Source organism: Eubalaena glacialis, chromosome 2, assembly GCF_028564815.1.
Source record: "Eubalaena glacialis isolate mEubGla1 chromosome 2, mEubGla1.1.hap2.+ XY, whole genome shotgun sequence".
Taxonomy (NCBI): domain Eukaryota; kingdom Metazoa; phylum Chordata; class Mammalia; order Artiodactyla; family Balaenidae; genus Eubalaena; species Eubalaena glacialis.
Window position 1 is genome coordinate 73,855,724 of NC_083717.1, and position 18,559 is coordinate 73,874,282.

Here is an 18,559-nt window from a genome sequence, read left to right on the forward strand (position 1 = left end):
TTAATTATTTACAACTTATAGCATCTCCTTGGGATGTTCCTTGTAATGTATTTCTATTGTATTTTTTTCAATTAGAGTATAAGCTCACTGAGATCACCTACCATGCCTTATCCTTTCTCATAAAGCCTTTAGTTCCTCTCACAGAGTGTTTTACAGAAGAGCTCATTAAATATTGGGTTGGCCAAAAAGTTCATTTGGTTTTAAGTAAAAATAAAAGACCTTTTTCATTTTCACCAAGAACTTTATTGAACAGTGTATTCATTAACCAAATGAACATTTTGGCCAACCCAATACTTGTAAGTTAGCATGATTGATTGACAGTTTCCTGGGTTGTTTTTATTTGCATTGAATTGTAAATTAGAAATTTTTATGTATTAACCCTTGTTGAAGATCAGCACACACACTTATATATTTATTTGTATGTGCATATACAGTCACAAACATGCATATTATTCTTTGTTCCAGTTTTAATGCCCATACTTTAAAAATTTGTGGTATGGATTTGCTTTTAACCTCTGAGTTAAGAAATATGTTTAAAAGTAATTACGTAACACCTGAAGATAATTGATTCTTTTGCTTGAAAAATACACCACAGGAATCCAAACTTTCATTTCATAATGACAGTTTCCGGCTTGGTGAACTCAGACTACATCTTATGGCCTCTTCAGGGAAGATGTTTAAGGATGGCTCAATGAATGTCAATATTAAACTTAAGACATGCACCCTTGATGATCTCAGAGAAGGAATTGAGAGAGCAACATCAAGGTTTGTCATCTCTGAATTCGCCGCACGTTATATAAGGTTGACATTGCACTTGGCATTGCTACCAGGCATTGATTGCTCAGGTTAAGATTGTCAGAAGGGGTCTTTTGATCATCCTTTTTGGGATTCTGTTCCTTGGGATTATCAAAAGAGGTCTTTGGTCATACTTCAGTTTGAAGTGCATCAAGAAGTAGTGCTAATTTCAGGTTCAGTTGCTTTAAAGTTTGAATAAAAGGAAGTTTAATAATAAAATAGAGTATTGTCTTAAAAGTGGGAACTAAGAAACTGTAAGAATTTTAATAGTTAAATCCACATGAGGTGGTTCATTGGTGATATATTTTTCTAAATTGTTCACAGTAGGCAGAATCTTTTTTTCAAAAAAGCCTTAAAGTTATGGATCTTTCTTTTGTTTTATTTTGTCTATATATTTTAAAACAGTTTTGTGAAATTTCTTTAAAAGTTTTAGTAGATCAACTATACTTAAAAAAGACCCTACAGGATTAAAAAAAAAAAAATGGAATCCCTAATTTTCACATTATCAACTCATTTTTGAAAGATTAATTTATATCACCCTACTATAAAGTGAGAAGCATGCAACTTCAATAGCCTAATTATATTTTTACTCCTTTCCCAAATAATGAGATGCCTAATATTTTTGTCCTTGTTGTTTTTTGGAGAAAAACTATTCTGCTGCTTGAAGTTGGACCCGTTGAATATGTATTGAATACTTGTGAGCCCTTTGTTTTTCTAAGAGATGAATAAATGAGGAAGGAGTGCTATCATGCAACCAGCTTTTCTGATTTGCAAATTTCATGTCTTGGGGTAGCAGCCTAGGCAAGGGTGATAAAGTCCGTCCTTCTGTTTCATAGCGTGCTCTTTGCAGTGCACATGAGGATGTGTGGGAATTATTATATCATTGCAGACACTTGATGAACGCTGCCTGATTTGAATCACATTGAATAATTTGGGAGTCAATTGTATAGGGTGATCTTTGGAGACAAATTCTTTCAGGGAGGTTTTATTTTGTAAAATAATATAAAGAGGTTGTCTTTTAAATTTTGTGGCACCACATTAATGTGTTTTGTTAATTGCTAAACTTCCTTTCAGCAGTCATTGATTTGTTTTTCTAGTATTGCATTATAATTATAAAGTATTCTATAATTACTTATTATCATGAACCTTGCTGTGGAGATTAGGAGACCATGTCTTGGTTGCTGATTAGCTAATTAGACTCAAGTTAACACTGATCTGTTTTCTACTCACAGATTGGAAACTGAAAGGTGAAAGAAAAATGATTAAAATGTATAGGAAATTTTTAATTCTTTTAGCAGAAATAAAATAATGAATGTATATATTTTTTCAGAATGATTGATAAGAAGAATGGCCCAGATAACAACAGTTCTATGATTGACATAAGTTACACACAAGACAAGAATGGAAGTCATATTGATGCTGTTCTTGACAAGCTGTATGTTTGTGCCAGTGTGGAATTTCTGATGACTGTGGCAGATTTCTTTATCAAAGCTGTACCTCAGAGTCCAGAAAATATGGCTAAAGAATCACAGATTCCACTGCGACAGACTGCCTTAGCAAAAATCAAGATGGAGAAAGGTTAGCAGAATTTATCTGTCAACTTGTATATTTTACCAAAATTACAAACTGGAAAAAAGAGAAATGGAGAATTTAAGAATGTAAAATTACTCTTTCAAATTTAAATGCATTCAGCAGAAAAACCTTAGTAAGCACAGATTTTTTTAAGAGAGAGGTGGAGTAAAAATATGTATCGGATCAGGCACCAGGAAACCTCTGCTCTAGTTCCAACTCTGCCATTAACATTTCTTTACCCATCCAGGAATACAGCCTGTTTTATAAAAAGGGAATCTTTTATTCAAAGAAAATATTTGGAAGAATTAAATCATATTGAAGAGCAATTAAACAGCTGAAAGCAGAGGGTGGGAGTATTGGAGGACCCAACATGACACCCCTGGACATCACCTTAGATTCCTTAAAGTTAGCAGAGGGTTTGCGCAGGTCTGGTCTCCGTGTATGCTGATGCCACTCCCTGACCCGTAAACCATTTATTCCAGCATTGCAAAGTAGATCAGTGATTTCCTCTGTTAAATTGTGATTGTCTAAGGTCAGGCATTTTTCTCTCTAATGTGTAACTCAGTAAGATTGGAAAACTGCCGTTTACTGGCAAGGTCAGAATTTTATTTTTCCATTTACCTTTCTTAAACAGTAATCATGTGATATCTCTATTCATATATGCATGTAATGTATTTATACTATAGATTGTATGACACTAACTGTAGACTTGAGGGTGAAATCAAGGCAGACAAGTAATAATGGCCTGTGTACTTATCAGGGTCTCCTGTCCTCTTCCTGATACTCCCCTCGCCTGTTTTCCCTTCCTTGCTCCTGCAGCATGACATAGGACACGCTCAGACGTGTACACACATGCATCGCATATATGCGTTAATTCTGACAAAAAGAACTTCAAAACAAGATGATTTCTGCTAGGTTGAAGTGGGAATGATCTTCTTAACAACAGGGATCAAGATTGCATTATCCCACGTAATCAGCATTTGTTAATAATCATTTATCGTTAGTCTTTACCAATCAGTTATTAATATTGTTACTTTCACCATATCCATAATAGCAGGATATTAGAAGCAACTTAGCAACTTACAGATAACATGTACCCAAGTGACAAGGTTTACGTTGCTAGAACTTTTATGGTTCCTATATTTGTTTCTTCAGATGACTCTGTGAGACCAAATATGACTTTAAACGCCAAGATCACAGACCCAGAAGTGGTGTTTGTTGCCAACCTGACAAAGGCTGATGCCCCTGCTCTGACAGCCTCATTCCGGTGTAACCTCTGTCTATCGACATCCAAACTCGAGCAAATAATGAAAGCGTCTGTGAGAGATCTTAAAGTGCTTGCTTGCCCTTTTCTCAGAGAAAAGAGAGGAGAAAACATTACCACAGTAAGAATTACCTTATATTCTAAGCTTGGATTGAAGGATGGCAGAAATGGTTGATTCATAGAATCCCAGAATGTGAGAGCTCTGTAGGACTTCAGAGAGTATTTACTCCAGATTGAGATTTTACAGATAAGGGTGTTGCATTCCAGAGATGTTAAATGATTTAGCCATGTCTGTAGTGACAGAACTGTAGACTATCTCCAGACTCATTTTCATTATACCGTCTTTTGCTGAACAGTATTTGAACTTTAGTACAAATCAACATTCCTTTTCAGCTGTTGCTTTTGTTCACCACAGTATATCCAATGAGTGAATGGATGAATGAACCAAAAAATTCATCAGAGTCATGTGCCCAAAAGAGATTATGTTTTGCTTTATTACAAATTAACTTCAACTGTGCTTTCACATTATAGTTGAAAAATATAGTTTTAGTTAATTAAATTAATTACTGTACCAAATGTTTTTTAATGTTAAATTGATAATTTTATGTTCAAGAGCATCATTATATAATGTGACTCATTTGCAGTGTTATTTAAATTTTAAAAAATTCGTGGACAAAGTGACTTGCATAAAGAAGTGCAGTGCTAAGCTTAATCTATACTGTATCATGAAACATTCTTTAGCAGGATCATCTTCTTTTTTTTTTTTTTTTGGTTGCATCGGCTCTTAGTTGTGGCAGGCGGGCTCCTTAGTTGTGGCATGCATGTGGGATCTAGTTCCCTGAGCAGGGGTCCCCTGCGTTGGGAGTGCAGAGTCCTATCCACTGCACCACAAGGGAAGTCCCAGGATCATCTTTTGACATGTCACAGAAAGCTTATATTAATCATTCTATTTAAAGCTCATCCCACTTTTTTAAAAATGAAAGTTATGCATACTAATTCCCCCATTCAGTTCAGGTGCATTTTATTTGTTTCTTTAATGATATTTAATAACATAGCCTTCATGGTTTTAATAAATCATTGAGTTTGAAGATTTGAAATCTATTCTAATAAGGACCTTACAGGAAATTCAAGACTGACCTGTTGGTAATCATCTGGAAACTATTCATTTACCTACCTTACTATAGTCTTTTTTTAAAAGGTGTTAACAGAACTATTTGTTTCGAATAACATTTTCAAGTGATTCAGTGGTCATAAAAATTATAATGAAATACCATTTCCATTTCCTTATTTACCTCTTTGCAAATGTAAGACCTTACCATAGTCCTTAGCTCATTTTTGTAGATATCTTAAAAGTGTATTTTACATAGGGCATCATTTAAAACACATTTTAGCAAAAGGAAACATTTTAAACTTCTAATAGTAAATGTGCATTACTACTTAAGAATTTGGCATAAAGGAATTCATCAGAACTGCTTAAACTCCTTTACAATGGCCATAGACTTGTCTTAGTTTAGAGGAGCGCTCACAAGAGATTCTCAGCTAATTTCATTTGCCTTTTTGCTTTTAGTTGTAGACTATAGTTAAAGATCTCAATTAAGTAAGACATGTTCATAAGTAAATTTCATTTATTTGTTTCTAGGTCTTACAGCCCTGTTCTCTATTTATGAAAAAATGTACATGGGCTTCAGGAAAAGAAGATATAAATATTGAAGTTGAAGAATTTATAATTAAGGTTAGTGCCTATCATATTATTTGGGTGAAAATCAATTCTTTTTTTAAAAATTAATTTATTTATTTTGGCTACGTTGGGTCTTCGTTGCTGCACGCAGGCTTTCTCTAGTTGCGGCTAGCGGGGGATACTCTTTGTTGCGGTGCACAGGCTTCTCATTGCGGTGGCTTCTCTTGTTGCGGAGCACGGGCTCTAGGCGCGCGGGCTTCAGTAGTTGTGGCACACGGGCTCAGTAGTGACTCACAGGCTCTAGAGCGCCGGCTCAGCAGTTGTGGCACATGGGCTTAGTTGCTCTGCGGCATGTGGGATTTTCCTGGACCAGGACGTGAACCTGTGTCCCCTGCGTTGGCAGGTGGATTCTTAACCACTGTGCCACCAGGGAAGCCCCACAATCAATTCTTATTTTTCTTATCTTTTGATGACTCTCACATCTAGAGCATTATGCTAGTCACATGTTTAGTAATCAATAAAAACCTCATATTAAAATACATTTTTCTTTAATGCAAATGTTTCTGTTTTCTTTGAAAGAGTGCAGGTGACTCTTGAGTAACGCGGGGATCAGCAGTGCTTTAACTTTATAGTCAGACCTCGATATATGCGGTTCCTCAGAATCTGCATTCCTCCATGTCTGAGGTTCTACATCTGTGGATTCAAACAACTGTGGCTCGTGTAGTACCATAGTATTTACTACTGAAAAAAATCCACATATAAGTGAACCCCCGCAGTTCAAATCCATGTTGCTCAGGGTGAACCGCACTTTTAAATATATACAAATGATCAGGACAGTTTTTATCTAGTATATTTGTGTGTGTGTTGGAGATTGGGTTTGGGTGGGGAGAGCAGAGATGAAGTGGGAAGAGAAGGAAAGGAAGGATAGAAAAATGAGGTTGCTCTTATTTTATTTGCAATGTTATTTTTAGGCTTTTATTTGAGGTGTAGTTTGGTTGAATTTAATAATTATGTGATTAAATGTTTTATTTGTCTTATAAAATATTTATAATGACAGATGTATGCCAGAAATAAATTATTAGAATTTTTTTTATCTCTTACATTTGTAGTATTGAAAAAGCAATCTGCTCTCCAATGTACTTTTCTCTCAATATCTTAAATTACTAGTTTGTCTTAGATGGTATTTTGTTAACAGATTTACTTTTCTACAGACTTAAAATGCTAAATGGGGAGAAAACTTGGATTTGCATGCTTTTTGTCTGCGACACTGGGTTAAAGTGCTGAGGGATTGTTTTTCCATGTCTTTGTATATCACTTTACTTATTTATTGAGCACGCGTTTTTTGAGCCTTTACTGTGTATGAAGAATGTCCTGTACAAGGCATTGGGGGTACATGGTCCCTACATTCAAAAAACTTAGTGACATATGTGAGAGAAAGAAGTAAATGAGTGATTACTTTCAGCTTTCAGTGCTAGAGGCATGCATGAGGTGCTCTTGGGGGTGCAGCTCAGACTAGGACATCAGGGAAAGCTGTCTGGAAGTGGGGCTACTTGAACTGAGCTTTGAACATCTGAGGGCGGTTAGATGGAGAGAGAGGGAAAGGGTTACCTAGACAGAACCAACAATATGCATAAAGGCAAAGGCTTGAAAAATCCTTTAAGGACTTGGAGGGGTGATCCCATGTGGATGGGGAGAATGGTGTGGTGGAGTCGTAGGACTGAGAGCACTAATTATAGGTGACATTAATAAGGCAATGAAGAAAAGGATTCAGTTGACAGGTAAGTTTGGGAAGTACTGCATACTCGCTCCTTCTTTTGGTGATGTAATCATATCTCCTTAGCATATTAAACAAGTAAGGGTTGTGAGAAGTGAACAGTAGATGAATCCACTTAATTTCTTTAACCCAGTATTGCTCAAACTTTGGGAAACCATGGGTAGCTTAACTGATTAGGCATCAGGTCACAAAGAAGTTCGTGTCCTAAGCTAAAGAGAGTTTTAATCTTACCCTGAAAGTTATGGGGAGTTGTTGAAGATTTTAAACATAGCAATGACATGCTCAGATTTGGGTTCTAGGAAAATCATGTGGTGGGTGGGCTGAGATGGTGCTGACAGGACATGGAAGACATCATTGTTGCTAAGAACTAAGGCACAGTGATTGGAATGAAGAGGTGAGCAAAGATACTATCCAAAGATAATAGGAGGTGGAATTTTCAGATCTTAGGGTGAAAGGGAGTCCATGGTGATTCTCAGGTTTCCTATGTCGGTAAGACAAATGAAAACCATGTGTGTATATCTTGATGAGGATCACATACTTTGGTTTAGTTAATGCAGCTGGTTGAAAAATGAAAAATTCAGTTATACTTCTACATTTTTCTGTTCACATAACACTGTTTCACTCTGAATTAACTGATTTAACTTTAGGTTTCAACAGTTGACATGCACATTAGTCACTTAATTCTAGAATAACCTGGGCAGAAATCACTGTTTTGAGGTTAGTTGACTTGACACATGATTTTGTGTGTTCTCTTTTGTTTTCCTCAGTTATTAATTTAATATATTTAAAATTTTAATTAGTTACTTTAAATTTTTTGTGTTATGTATTAATTCTTCTCATCTGGGAAAGAATTTATTCTGAATTTTTTTCTCCTTTCTTTTTTAAAGATTTCACCCATAATTCTTAATACTGTGATGACAATAATGGCTGCTCTGTCTCCAAAGACAAAAGAAGATGAATCCAAAGATATATCTAAGGAAACGGAACATCTTTGGGGTGTCAAATCTATTAGTGATTACAACTCTTGGTTTCTTGGTGTTGACATGGCCACAGAAATAACAGAAAATTTCAGAGACATTGAAAATCCACTGATAGAGGAAAATTGTGCTGTTGTTGTCCAGTCAGTTCAAGTTACCTTAGAATGTGGCCTTGGGCATCGAACTGTACCTCTATTATTGGCAGAGTCTAAGTTTTCAGGAAACGTTAAAAATTGGACTTCCCTAATGGCTGCTTCTGCTGACATGACACTAGAGGTATGATCACATGAATTATTACCCACCTTCAGAGGCAACTTCCTTAAAAGTACAATTGAGGAATTAAGAAGTGAGCTTTTTTGTGTGCATGACCATAGCAACTATATATATGAATAGATAATACATTCTAACATTTAATTTATTCATGTATAGTATTATTTATTTGGTCATTACTTTTTAAAGGTTCTTTTGCTAAATAATTGGTTTATGGAGCAAAGTAAGAGTAAAATAAAATGCACCCTCCTTATAAATATCCTTTGTGTCCTTAGGTGTGTTGTTAAAATGGTTATTGGCATATAACATTACTTAATATTTTTTCCTACTGGTTATAGAAATATGTAGTTGATGTTTAAAGACTCTCATAATTCTGTGCCTTTCCAGGTTCATTATTACAATGAGACCCATGCTGTATGGGAGCCACTGATTGAGAGAGTGGAGGGGAAGAGACCATGGAATTTAAGGCTTGCTGTAAGGAAATCATAATAAAATAATATCATTGTGTACATTCATTTATATATATATATTTTTAGTTCAGAGATTCTCAAGATGTAGTCCAGGATCCTTGAGGCCCTTTTAGAGGATCAAAATTCTTTTCATAATAATATTCAGACATTATATATCATTTTCATTCTCATTCTCTCATGAGCATACAGTGGAATTTTCCAGAGACTATGCAATTTTGCAGCAGATTAAATACAAAATTAGAAATGAGTCCGCCTGTCTTCTCTTAAGGCTTGCACTGGAGAGACTTGTAAATACTCCTCTTCTCACTATGTATTTTTAATGGTTATTTTTCATTAAAATATTATTTATGTTAACATGTAATTGTTGGTTTTAAATGAATATTTTAAATTTTCTCAGTATTAGTTTCTCATAGAGTACATACTGATAGATAATAACCCACATAAATGAAGCTCCTTGGGATCCTCAGTCATTTTAAGAGACCAAAAAATCCAAGAACTGCTATTCTGGTTCATGAATTCTTTGTGTCATCTCTTTGTGGTACTTCTTGAGAACACTGCAGAGTCCTAGATACTGAAACACATCTCCCTAGATTAACAGAAACACAAGTTTTATACCCTTCACAAATTATCACAGCACACTTCTCTGGGGCAACTTGACCCAAGTGTGAGGCATTGAAATTGACTTAGATTCTTTTTTTTTTTTTTTTAAGCTACTCTGGACATCTTTAAATCATTTACCTAATGGATTTTTTTTTAAAATTTATTTATTTATTGATTTTTGGGTGTGTTGGGTCTTCGTTTCTGTGCGAGGGCCCTCTCCAGCTGCGGTGAGCGGGGGCCACTCTTCATCGCGGTGTGCGGGCCTCTCACTGTTGCGGCCTCTCTTATTGCGGAGCACAGGCTCCAGACGCGCAGGCTCAGTAGTTGTGGCTCACGAGCCCAGTTGCTCCGTGGCATGTGGGATCTTCCCAGACCAGGGCTCGAACCCGTGTCCCCTGCATTGGCAGGCAGATTCTCAACCACTGCGCCACCAGGGAAGCCCGCAGATTCTTATTTTAAAGATGAGCAGTCACTTAACCTGTGTCCTAATTTCCTCTCAATAAAGTAGAAGTAATATTTCTGACCTACCTCTCTTTGGAGTAGGCAGGCTAACAAAGAATGTTTTACAAGACTTTTGAAATGCCTTTAGAACGAAAACTATGATGGAATCTGATGGCTGGTTGAAAGCTTATCATATTACTTATTTATAGGTGTTACTGCTAAAAAGTAGAAGGAATTCCAGACGTTACTTCCAATAAGGATCAGTTTAGACTTCAGGGTCCTCTTAAAGTGCTCATCAACATAAAATGACCGATTAGGTGACACTGGGTAAATAGCTTTCTCTGGTGAATGTACAAAAGACAAATACTGTAACTCACTTGGAGTCCTTCCATGGCACAATTCTAAACATTTCCCTATGCATGGACTACACACTGAAAGAAAGAATGCTGACCTGCGCTAAGTCAAGGTGAAGCACTGAATATTTTTGAAAATGAGACTTTTGAGGAACCTTAATATAAAGTGACAGGGTTAGGAGAATTTAACCTTGACTCTATCGAGAGTATTTTAATTTTATTATTCATTGGCTAATAAAATTGCTATGTATTTATCCTCATAGGTAAAGAAGAATCCAGTCCAGGATAAAAGTTTGATGCCAGGAGATTATTTTATTCTACTTCCTGAGCCAGAAACAGAAGTTGATATTTCTTCAGGAGATACAATGAATATAACAATATCCAAAAGCTGTCTTAATGTTTTCAGCAATTTAGCAAAAGTATGTTTGGTTCTTGCTTGGACTATTTTATAGTTTGGTTCTTGCTTGGGCTATTTCAAATGGAATTTTAAATTGAAACGTATGCATTATTTTTGTTTGTCATCAACACTTGTTTCTAAAAAATGTGTAGTCGAAATTTAGTTTTTGAAAAAAAATTTGAATTTTGCAAAAATTTTATTGTGTTGTTGTGTTCCTTTTCAGGGTTTTTCAGAGGGCACTGCTTCTACTTTTGACTACTCTTTAAAAGACAGGGCACCTTTTACAGTAACAAATTCTGTAGGTGTTCCCATTAAGGTGCAGCCCAATCATAATCTCAGAGTGATGGGCTCCCTTGAGAAAAGTGATGTGTGTGATGTTGATGCCGGTCAGAAATTGGAATTGGAATATGCCAGCATGGAACCTTCATGTCAAGGGAAACTATCTACACTGAGCCGTCAGGAGAGCTCCCTCTTCTCTATGACCTTTGGTATGCTATATTTATGCTATTTTTAAAGGTATCTTTGGAATTATTGGTGTCAGCTTATTTTTGATAAAACATGGAAAAATATTTGCTGCAGATACCGTTGAGAGACAACATTTCTAAAGGCTTGAAACAAATAGTTGATAAACTTTTGTTTTCTTCCTCTAAACTTGAGAAAATTAAACTTGATTAATTTAAGAATTACCTTAGAAAACTAGATTATTTCTATGTGCTTAAATAGTACAGAATGTAGTACGCTTCAGAAAGGACTGGAGTTCAGTGAGGAGAGAAAATAACTATATTCAGAAGTCTTAAAATGTTGACAGTAGTTATCACCATTCCAAAAAAAAAAGCGATTTTTATTGTTATATAGTTGAGAAAATAAGGAACAAGTTGGATTTTGTTTGTTTTAATACATTTAAAACCCCAAGAGAAATTGTTTGGGGTCAAAAAATTTTATAATAATAACTAGTTTCCTTTCTTTGTTAGCTCCTGTGTCTTAGAAAATAATTTTGTGTAGTCTACATTTCTAGTCATGAGGAAGAATACTCTTGTCATTATTTTGAGTTACTGCTCCTGATCTGTCGTATAAAAATTTAGGTAAATTAATATTTGGAATGCTTCTCACTTATGCTCTGACTTAGCACCTCATGGATATACAGAAGTTACAAAAGTCCCTGTTGCCAGACCTGGACGGCGATTGTATAATGTATGGAATCCCAATGCCAGTCATTCTGACTCACTCGTGGTACAAATTGATGCAACTGAAGGGAACAAAGTAATTACCCTTCGTTCTCCTCTGCAGGTAATGCATTAAAGTGAATTGTGTTCCTTTAAGTATATCAAGAAATATTAAATCATTTGGCTGAATATAGGAATGTAATAAAACTTCATTAGGTCAGTACTGATTGTTCAGAAATAAATAATAGTTTGAACTGGGTATTTCCTGTCCAACTTACTTTTGTAATATTCTTCATTTTAAATGTCTCATGAAATGCTGTTGTTAATTTAAAGCCCATTTTTGTTGTCTCCTGGGTTTAAAATTAATGAAACTTTTTGTCTATTCCTTTAAAGATTCAGAACTGAGGAATATTGCAGTAATAGCTGGTTGTCAAATAGGATAACATTCCATTCTCTTTGTGTTGTATTTTTCAACTATGTATGAAGGAATATTGAAATGGTCTCCCCAGAAAAAAATTTTAGCATATTAATCTGTATAAATTTTTTTTTCTACCTTTAAGGCTTTATCGACTTTTCTTTTTCTCTGCATTATTACAGATTTCAGCATATGGTCAGCAGAAGAATATTTCTTCCTACCTGTAACATCAGATAAAAATGAAAGGATTTCCAATTTTGGTCATTGTCTCTCAGTTCACTATTAGCTCCAACCTATATTACACTGTAGTTAAGGAAGGATTGTACTGTATTTATTTACCTCATGTTTCCTTTACTATCCTTTTCTGTTTAGTTGTATGGTGCATTGAGAAAAGGTTGTAATGAGGAAAATATTATGGCTGAAATCCTCAAAGATTAATATGTATTTGAAAGCTAATAATACACACTAAAAAAATCAGTCTGGAATATATGAACATGTGAATATCCTAATAATTTTTAACTTCCATTTAAACATCAAGTTTCATATATATAGCTCCTTAAATATCTTAAAACTTTTCAATTACCATAAAAATATCTTCCAATATTGGGCTTGAAATTTTTTAGATCTAAAAGTGATTGTGTGTGGCTCACATTTTTCTTTTGAACGTCTGCATCTTTTTAAATAACTTGTATGTTTTTTTGTCCAACAGATTAAAAACCATTTCTCTATTGCTTTCATCATCTATAAATATGTTAAGAATGTGAAGTTATTGGAGCGCATTGGAGTAGCCAGACCTGAAGAGGAGTTCCATGTTCCTTTAGATTCATATAGGTAGATACTTCCTTGAATATGTTGATATAAAAGGTTCATAATATATATTTTTCATTTTCTGTGAATTAGGATCTTTATTCTAGAATAAAGTAAAATATCTGTATTCTACATAATAATAATTCTTATTATCTAAAGATCTGTAAAAGCCAGTTTTGAGACATATAGAGAAATACATTTATATTGTTGAATTTACCAGATGAAATTTCCTGTTGTATACTTGATGTTTTAGAATTTTCTGAGACTTATTTTTATTAGATTGCCTTTGTATTTGAAATGACTTTTTTTTTTAAGTTGTCATTTTTTACAGAGTGTTTTTTCCCACAAGGTGCCTCCATGAGTCAGCTGTGTGACTTTGGGCAAGTTTCTTAAACTTTCTTAGGCTTGTTTTTCTCATCTGTAAAAATAGGAATAATAGTACTTATCTTGTAGAGTTATCAAGAAGAATTAATGAGATTCTTTTTCTTACGTTCTCAATAAAAACGTTTTTCCCACTCTGTTTTCTTCTTCTGTAGATGTCAGTTGTTCATTCAGCCAGCTGGTATCTTAGAGAATCAGTACAAAGAATCCACCACATATATTTCCTGGAAGGAAGAACTTCATCGGAGCAAGGAAGTCAGATGCATGCTGCAGTGTCCGTCAACAGAAGTCAACTTCTTACCTCTTATAGTCAATACAGTTGCTGTACCGGATGAATTAAGCTATATATGTACACACAGGAAAGACTGGGATCCAGCTTACATCATTCATCTTTACCCTACTGTCACTTTGCGGAATTTTCTCCCATATTCTCTAAGATATTTACTTGAGGTATGCCTCTTGCATTTTGTTTGACTTTTATTATTACATGGAGTGAATTCTAGTTTGTTTTTTTTTTAATGGTATTTTTAGTTGAGGTCAGTGTTTTACATTCACCTACTTGTAATGCTTTAATAATATTAATAATAGCAAAAACTGGTATAACATCTACTTTGTGCCAGCCACTATGTCATGTATTTTACATGTATTAACATATTTAGTCCTTACAATAACTTCCTGAAGAAGGTACTGTTATTAGACCCATTTTACGGATGAGGAAACTGAGGGGTTAAGTGACAGGTCCAGGATCCCACAGCTAATAAATAGTAGAGCTGGAATTTGAACCTAAGCAATTTGGTTCCTTGTTCTCCACCACTGAACTCTGCTGCATCTGCTCTAAATTAATAATTATAATAGTCTCTTTATTATCTAAGTATAATTCTCTTAGCTAAAGTATGGAAAAATGCCAGTGAGAAAATACTTCATCTTAATTTATTATGAAGTTAATTTTAAAGTTTTTTGCTTTAAAGTGATGATTATTTGGTTCAAGTTTCTGTTGAACTGAAAAATAATTACTGTCTTAAAAAATATTAGGGAACATTTTCTAGTAATGAAATATGATAAATATTTTTAAATTTGTACATGCCACAACATATCAAAATACAAAGATCTGGAAAGTATTTGGAACCTAAATTTATTTTCTTTATCTGACAATGAGCCATCCCTGAGTTGTGGAGAATAAAATTAATTAGATGAACTAAGTAGTATTTATACAAGAGATGCTTTCGGTAAGGAAGCCTAATTTATTATGTTGCTATTACTCATTTTTAAAGTAGTTCCACCTCAGATAGCTTGTCAGCATAGCTTGACATCACTTTTCTTATTCTATTTGTATGAGAACCATTAAGTGTAGTATGTGAATAAGGTATGAAGCTGAAGTCCAGGCAATTAAGTGGCTCATTTAATGACATAGCTGTTAATGGAAAACAGCCAGTGTTCCGGAATCCAGCCTTTGATTCTTGGCACAGGTCTTTTTCTCAAAATTTATAACCATTGGCCTGCTAATGACCAAAAGACAGTTTCGGACTTTGGCTATGATATAGTGTTTTATTTTTAATCATTAGTAATTGTTGGATATTCATAATATGTAAAGATGGTACCTTGAAGACTTGTCAGTTAATGTGAATCTCGTAGGTTACTTAGTATTTGTATAAAATATGGACGTTATTGCAGAGGTTTTTAAAAAATTGGTAAGCAAATTTAGTTTTTGTTTGTTTGTTTTTAGGGAACAGCAGAAACTCATGAGCTAGCAGAAGGCAGTGCTGCCAATGTTCTACATTCGAGAATCAGTGGAGAAATAATGGAATTAGTTCTGGTGAAATATCAGGGCAAAAACTGGAGTGGACATTTCCGTATATGTGATACACTTCCCGAATTCTTTCTTGTGTATTTTTCTTCTGATTCCACAGAAGCGTTGACAGTTGACCTGTCAATACATGTCAAGCGAATTGGCAGCCAGATGGAGCTATCCATCTTTAGTCCCTATTGGCTAATCAACAAGACTTCTCGGGTTCTCCAGTATCGTTCAGAAGAAATTCATGTGAAACATCCAGCTGATTTTAGGGATATTATTTTATTCTCTTTCAAGAAGAAGAACATTTTTAGTAAAAATAAGGTGTGTTTTTGTTGATAAAACAAATTACCTGTCCATTGTTTATCTAATGCCATGCTTACCTCTTTGCTCAGTGTCACAGGTATGAATTAGGTCCAAGAGGACTTTTAAGGAATACACGGTTAAGTGGGATATTAGGAACTAACAACAATAGTGTCCCAAGGCTGAGTTACCTTTTTCTTTGGTGCCCCTAGAATTACTTCTGTTCTTGACATAGTGTCGAGTAGAAACCTTGATTTTATGTAGGTTACCAGTGATGCAATGGCATTGCAAAAGATAGAACAGTTGAATTTGGTTTATTTTAACTGAGCCCTCCTACGTGTGAAGCACTAAAGCAGGCCTTCGTGAGAGAGACCTAATGCGTAAGGCCTGACCCTTCATGCTCTGGTCCCTTCTTTCCTTTTCAGACTCATATCTTGGTATTGTTTACCCCTATGCCTTTGTATAGCTGCACTCTCTGCCTAGAATGCCTCTTGCCCTATGCTTTGCCTGTCTGCCTCATGTTTTCTGGTTATCCGCTGTTCATCCTTTGGCAGTCTGCTCCAGCCTGACATGTGTGAAGGATTTTCTGACCATCTAAAGTGGGGCTAGATATTCCATCCATGTTCTCTTAGAGCAGTGCTTCTCAAATGTCAGTGTGTATTAGAATCACCTAGAGGGCTTTGAAAACAGGTTGCTGGGTCAGACCCCCATAGTTCGATTCAGTAGGTCTGAGTAGGGTCTGAGAATTTGCATTTTCCACAGGTTGCCAGGTGTTGCTGATGGTGCTGGTCCAGGGACCACACTTTGAGAACCCCTGTCTTAGAGTTTTCATTACTACTTGATATTGTACCTGTTGATGTGTCTGACCTCTGGTTGTACTCAGGTGTTTTATAATCTATTGGGTAGATGGAGGTTAATACAGGAGCAGAATTAGATCTCTTCTCTACAACTTTATCTGAATCCCATAGCCAGAAGTAAACTTTTTACCCTCTCACCTTGATCGCATATTATCCCTTTTATATAGTTGTTATCACATTGAGTCTCGCATCATAATTATTAGTATGTATTTCCTATCTCTTTGTTTAGTTGGAAGCTCATTGAAGACAGGAATTGTGTCTTCCGTTCTGCTTATTACAACACTTTTCCTTTATTGTTTGCTGAATAATGTTAAAAGCATAAATTCTCTGTGTGCTAAAACTTTAAGAATTCGTTAGCTCTGTATCAAAAGTCTAACACTGGAAAATATCATTTTACATTATAATTCCTTTTCAAATAACAGAAGGTCTCATTGGTATACATCTTTAAATTCACTATACTCATTGCATAGGTGAATGGGAAGGTCAGAGCTCTGCTTTTAAATATTACGTTGTCCCCTAGAGTTTCTGTGGGTCTGATACCCATTTGCAGCATACCTTTTGTTATATTTTTCTGTCTCATGTTACTAAATAAATTTCTAGTGGTCTAGCAGCATTCCATCAAATAAAATTAATATAGTGTTTTAGATTTCTTATATGATTGTTTGTGTTCTCTGGTGTAGGTACAGTTAAAAATTTCAACTAGTTCATGGTCCAGTGGTTTTTCATTGGATACAGTGGGAAATTATGGGTGTGTGAAGTGTCCTGCCAACAATATGGAATACCTGGTAAGATTTTGCTTGCTTATTTACTTCTGATTTCATTCACATTTTCATCAGTAAATGAGCTGGATCCTAAGGGGTACAGAAATGTGAATTCAAAGTATTACGTGGAGGACAGTTATATCTCTCTACTAATTTCTAGGACCGCTAGTATCAAAGCAAAACCTAAATTTGTCAAAGTTTAAGGCATTGAGTTGAATCCATACAAGTAAGCAACTTGGTAAATATTCAGAATATACTAGAATCTGCATTCCATACCACTCCCTGCCAAATGTTTCTTAAATCTTAAGTTTGACTGCAAAAATTTGAATAATCTGATACAAGTTGACTTGTTTTATTACCATTTTGAAATTTTTATTTTATTTTATTGATAGCAGAGTTAATAAAGCAGCAAAAATCGAGCCTGTACACTAATTTTAAAACAATTTATTTTGGAATGTTAAAAAGTAAAGGATTTTTTAAAAATTAAGTTTGTTATTATAAGTCATCATTAGTTAAATTACTGAGTGATATTTCTTCAATTTGTTTCTGATGGAGCCAAACTAAGGAACCAAAATTTTTCTTCTTAGAAGATAATCAGTCATGGAATATGGCTCTTAGCAGTTACTTTATTTAAGAAATCTTATTTTAAAATATTTTAAGAAGGCTGTATGTGAATGGGTGTGTGTGTGTGTATATTTCAAGCTGTGTAAAGTACTGGGAAATGATAAGCTTGTTTACTTTTTACAGGTTGGTGTTAGCATCAAAATGAGCAGTTTTAATCTTACACGAATAGTTACTTTGACTCCCTTTTATACTATTGTGAACAAGTCATCACTAGAACTAGAAGTTGGTGAAATTGCATCTGATGGCTCAATGCCAACTAATAAATGGAACTATATTGCTTCTTCAGAGGTAATATTTTCCTTTAATACAGCTGGCTCCTAAAATGTACAAATAAATATAGACATATAATTAAGAATTATATATATCTCTTTGTCATACTCACTTTGCTACCATATTTGTGGGTTAAAATATGACAGCCAGCTTTGAAAGACTTTTCTTTCATATTATAAGCATATGTTAAAAAAGAAGAAAAAAATTGTGGATAGTATTTACCACTAGCTCAGTCTAGACTGTTAACACTCATTCTCTAGTTCTTCCTATATGTATAAACATGGGTATGTACTGTAAAATGTACATAAAGTACTATGTATTGTGTCAATAGCAAGGTAACGTCTTTGTATTCAAGAAGTATCTAATCTTGTTGGAGGGCTTAAGACTCATATAAATTAATACATGGAGAAGAAGATAGTGTATGGTAAGTTATAGGTGGTTATAGGATCTCTAAATAGATGAGCTGGAAGTTTCCTTGAAAAATTCCAAAAATTCAACCACCTTGCTTTACAGAGAAGGAAATGGAATCTCATACTTTTTTAGGTCAGTAAAGGTATTGGAGGTTGAGATCATTGTGGTCTAGATCAAAAGTAAAAGT

At 34.8% G+C, this 18,559-nt stretch overlaps 1 protein-coding gene across 1 annotated transcript in view; it reads left to right on the forward strand.

The window, feature by feature from the left end:
• The window catches only part of VPS13C (vacuolar protein sorting 13 homolog C), a 181,271-nt gene that overhangs the window by 119,138 nt on the left and 43,574 nt on the right, over positions 1 to 18,559 (forward strand). The window contains exons 48-61 of the mRNA XM_061180247.1: positions 596 to 765; positions 2,126 to 2,373; positions 3,523 to 3,752; positions 5,271 to 5,363; positions 7,971 to 8,336; positions 8,718 to 8,804; positions 10,458 to 10,613; positions 10,815 to 11,079; positions 11,718 to 11,878; positions 12,879 to 13,000; positions 13,513 to 13,807; positions 15,081 to 15,470; positions 16,987 to 17,091; positions 17,815 to 17,979. Coding sequence (XP_061036230.1) covers positions 596 to 765; positions 2,126 to 2,373; positions 3,523 to 3,752; positions 5,271 to 5,363; positions 7,971 to 8,336; positions 8,718 to 8,804; positions 10,458 to 10,613; positions 10,815 to 11,079; positions 11,718 to 11,878; positions 12,879 to 13,000; positions 13,513 to 13,807; positions 15,081 to 15,470; positions 16,987 to 17,091; positions 17,815 to 17,979 — 2,853 coding nt within the window. The remainder of the gene's footprint in view (positions 1 to 595; positions 766 to 2,125; positions 2,374 to 3,522; positions 3,753 to 5,270; positions 5,364 to 7,970; positions 8,337 to 8,717; positions 8,805 to 10,457; positions 10,614 to 10,814; positions 11,080 to 11,717; positions 11,879 to 12,878; positions 13,001 to 13,512; positions 13,808 to 15,080; positions 15,471 to 16,986; positions 17,092 to 17,814; positions 17,980 to 18,559) is intronic.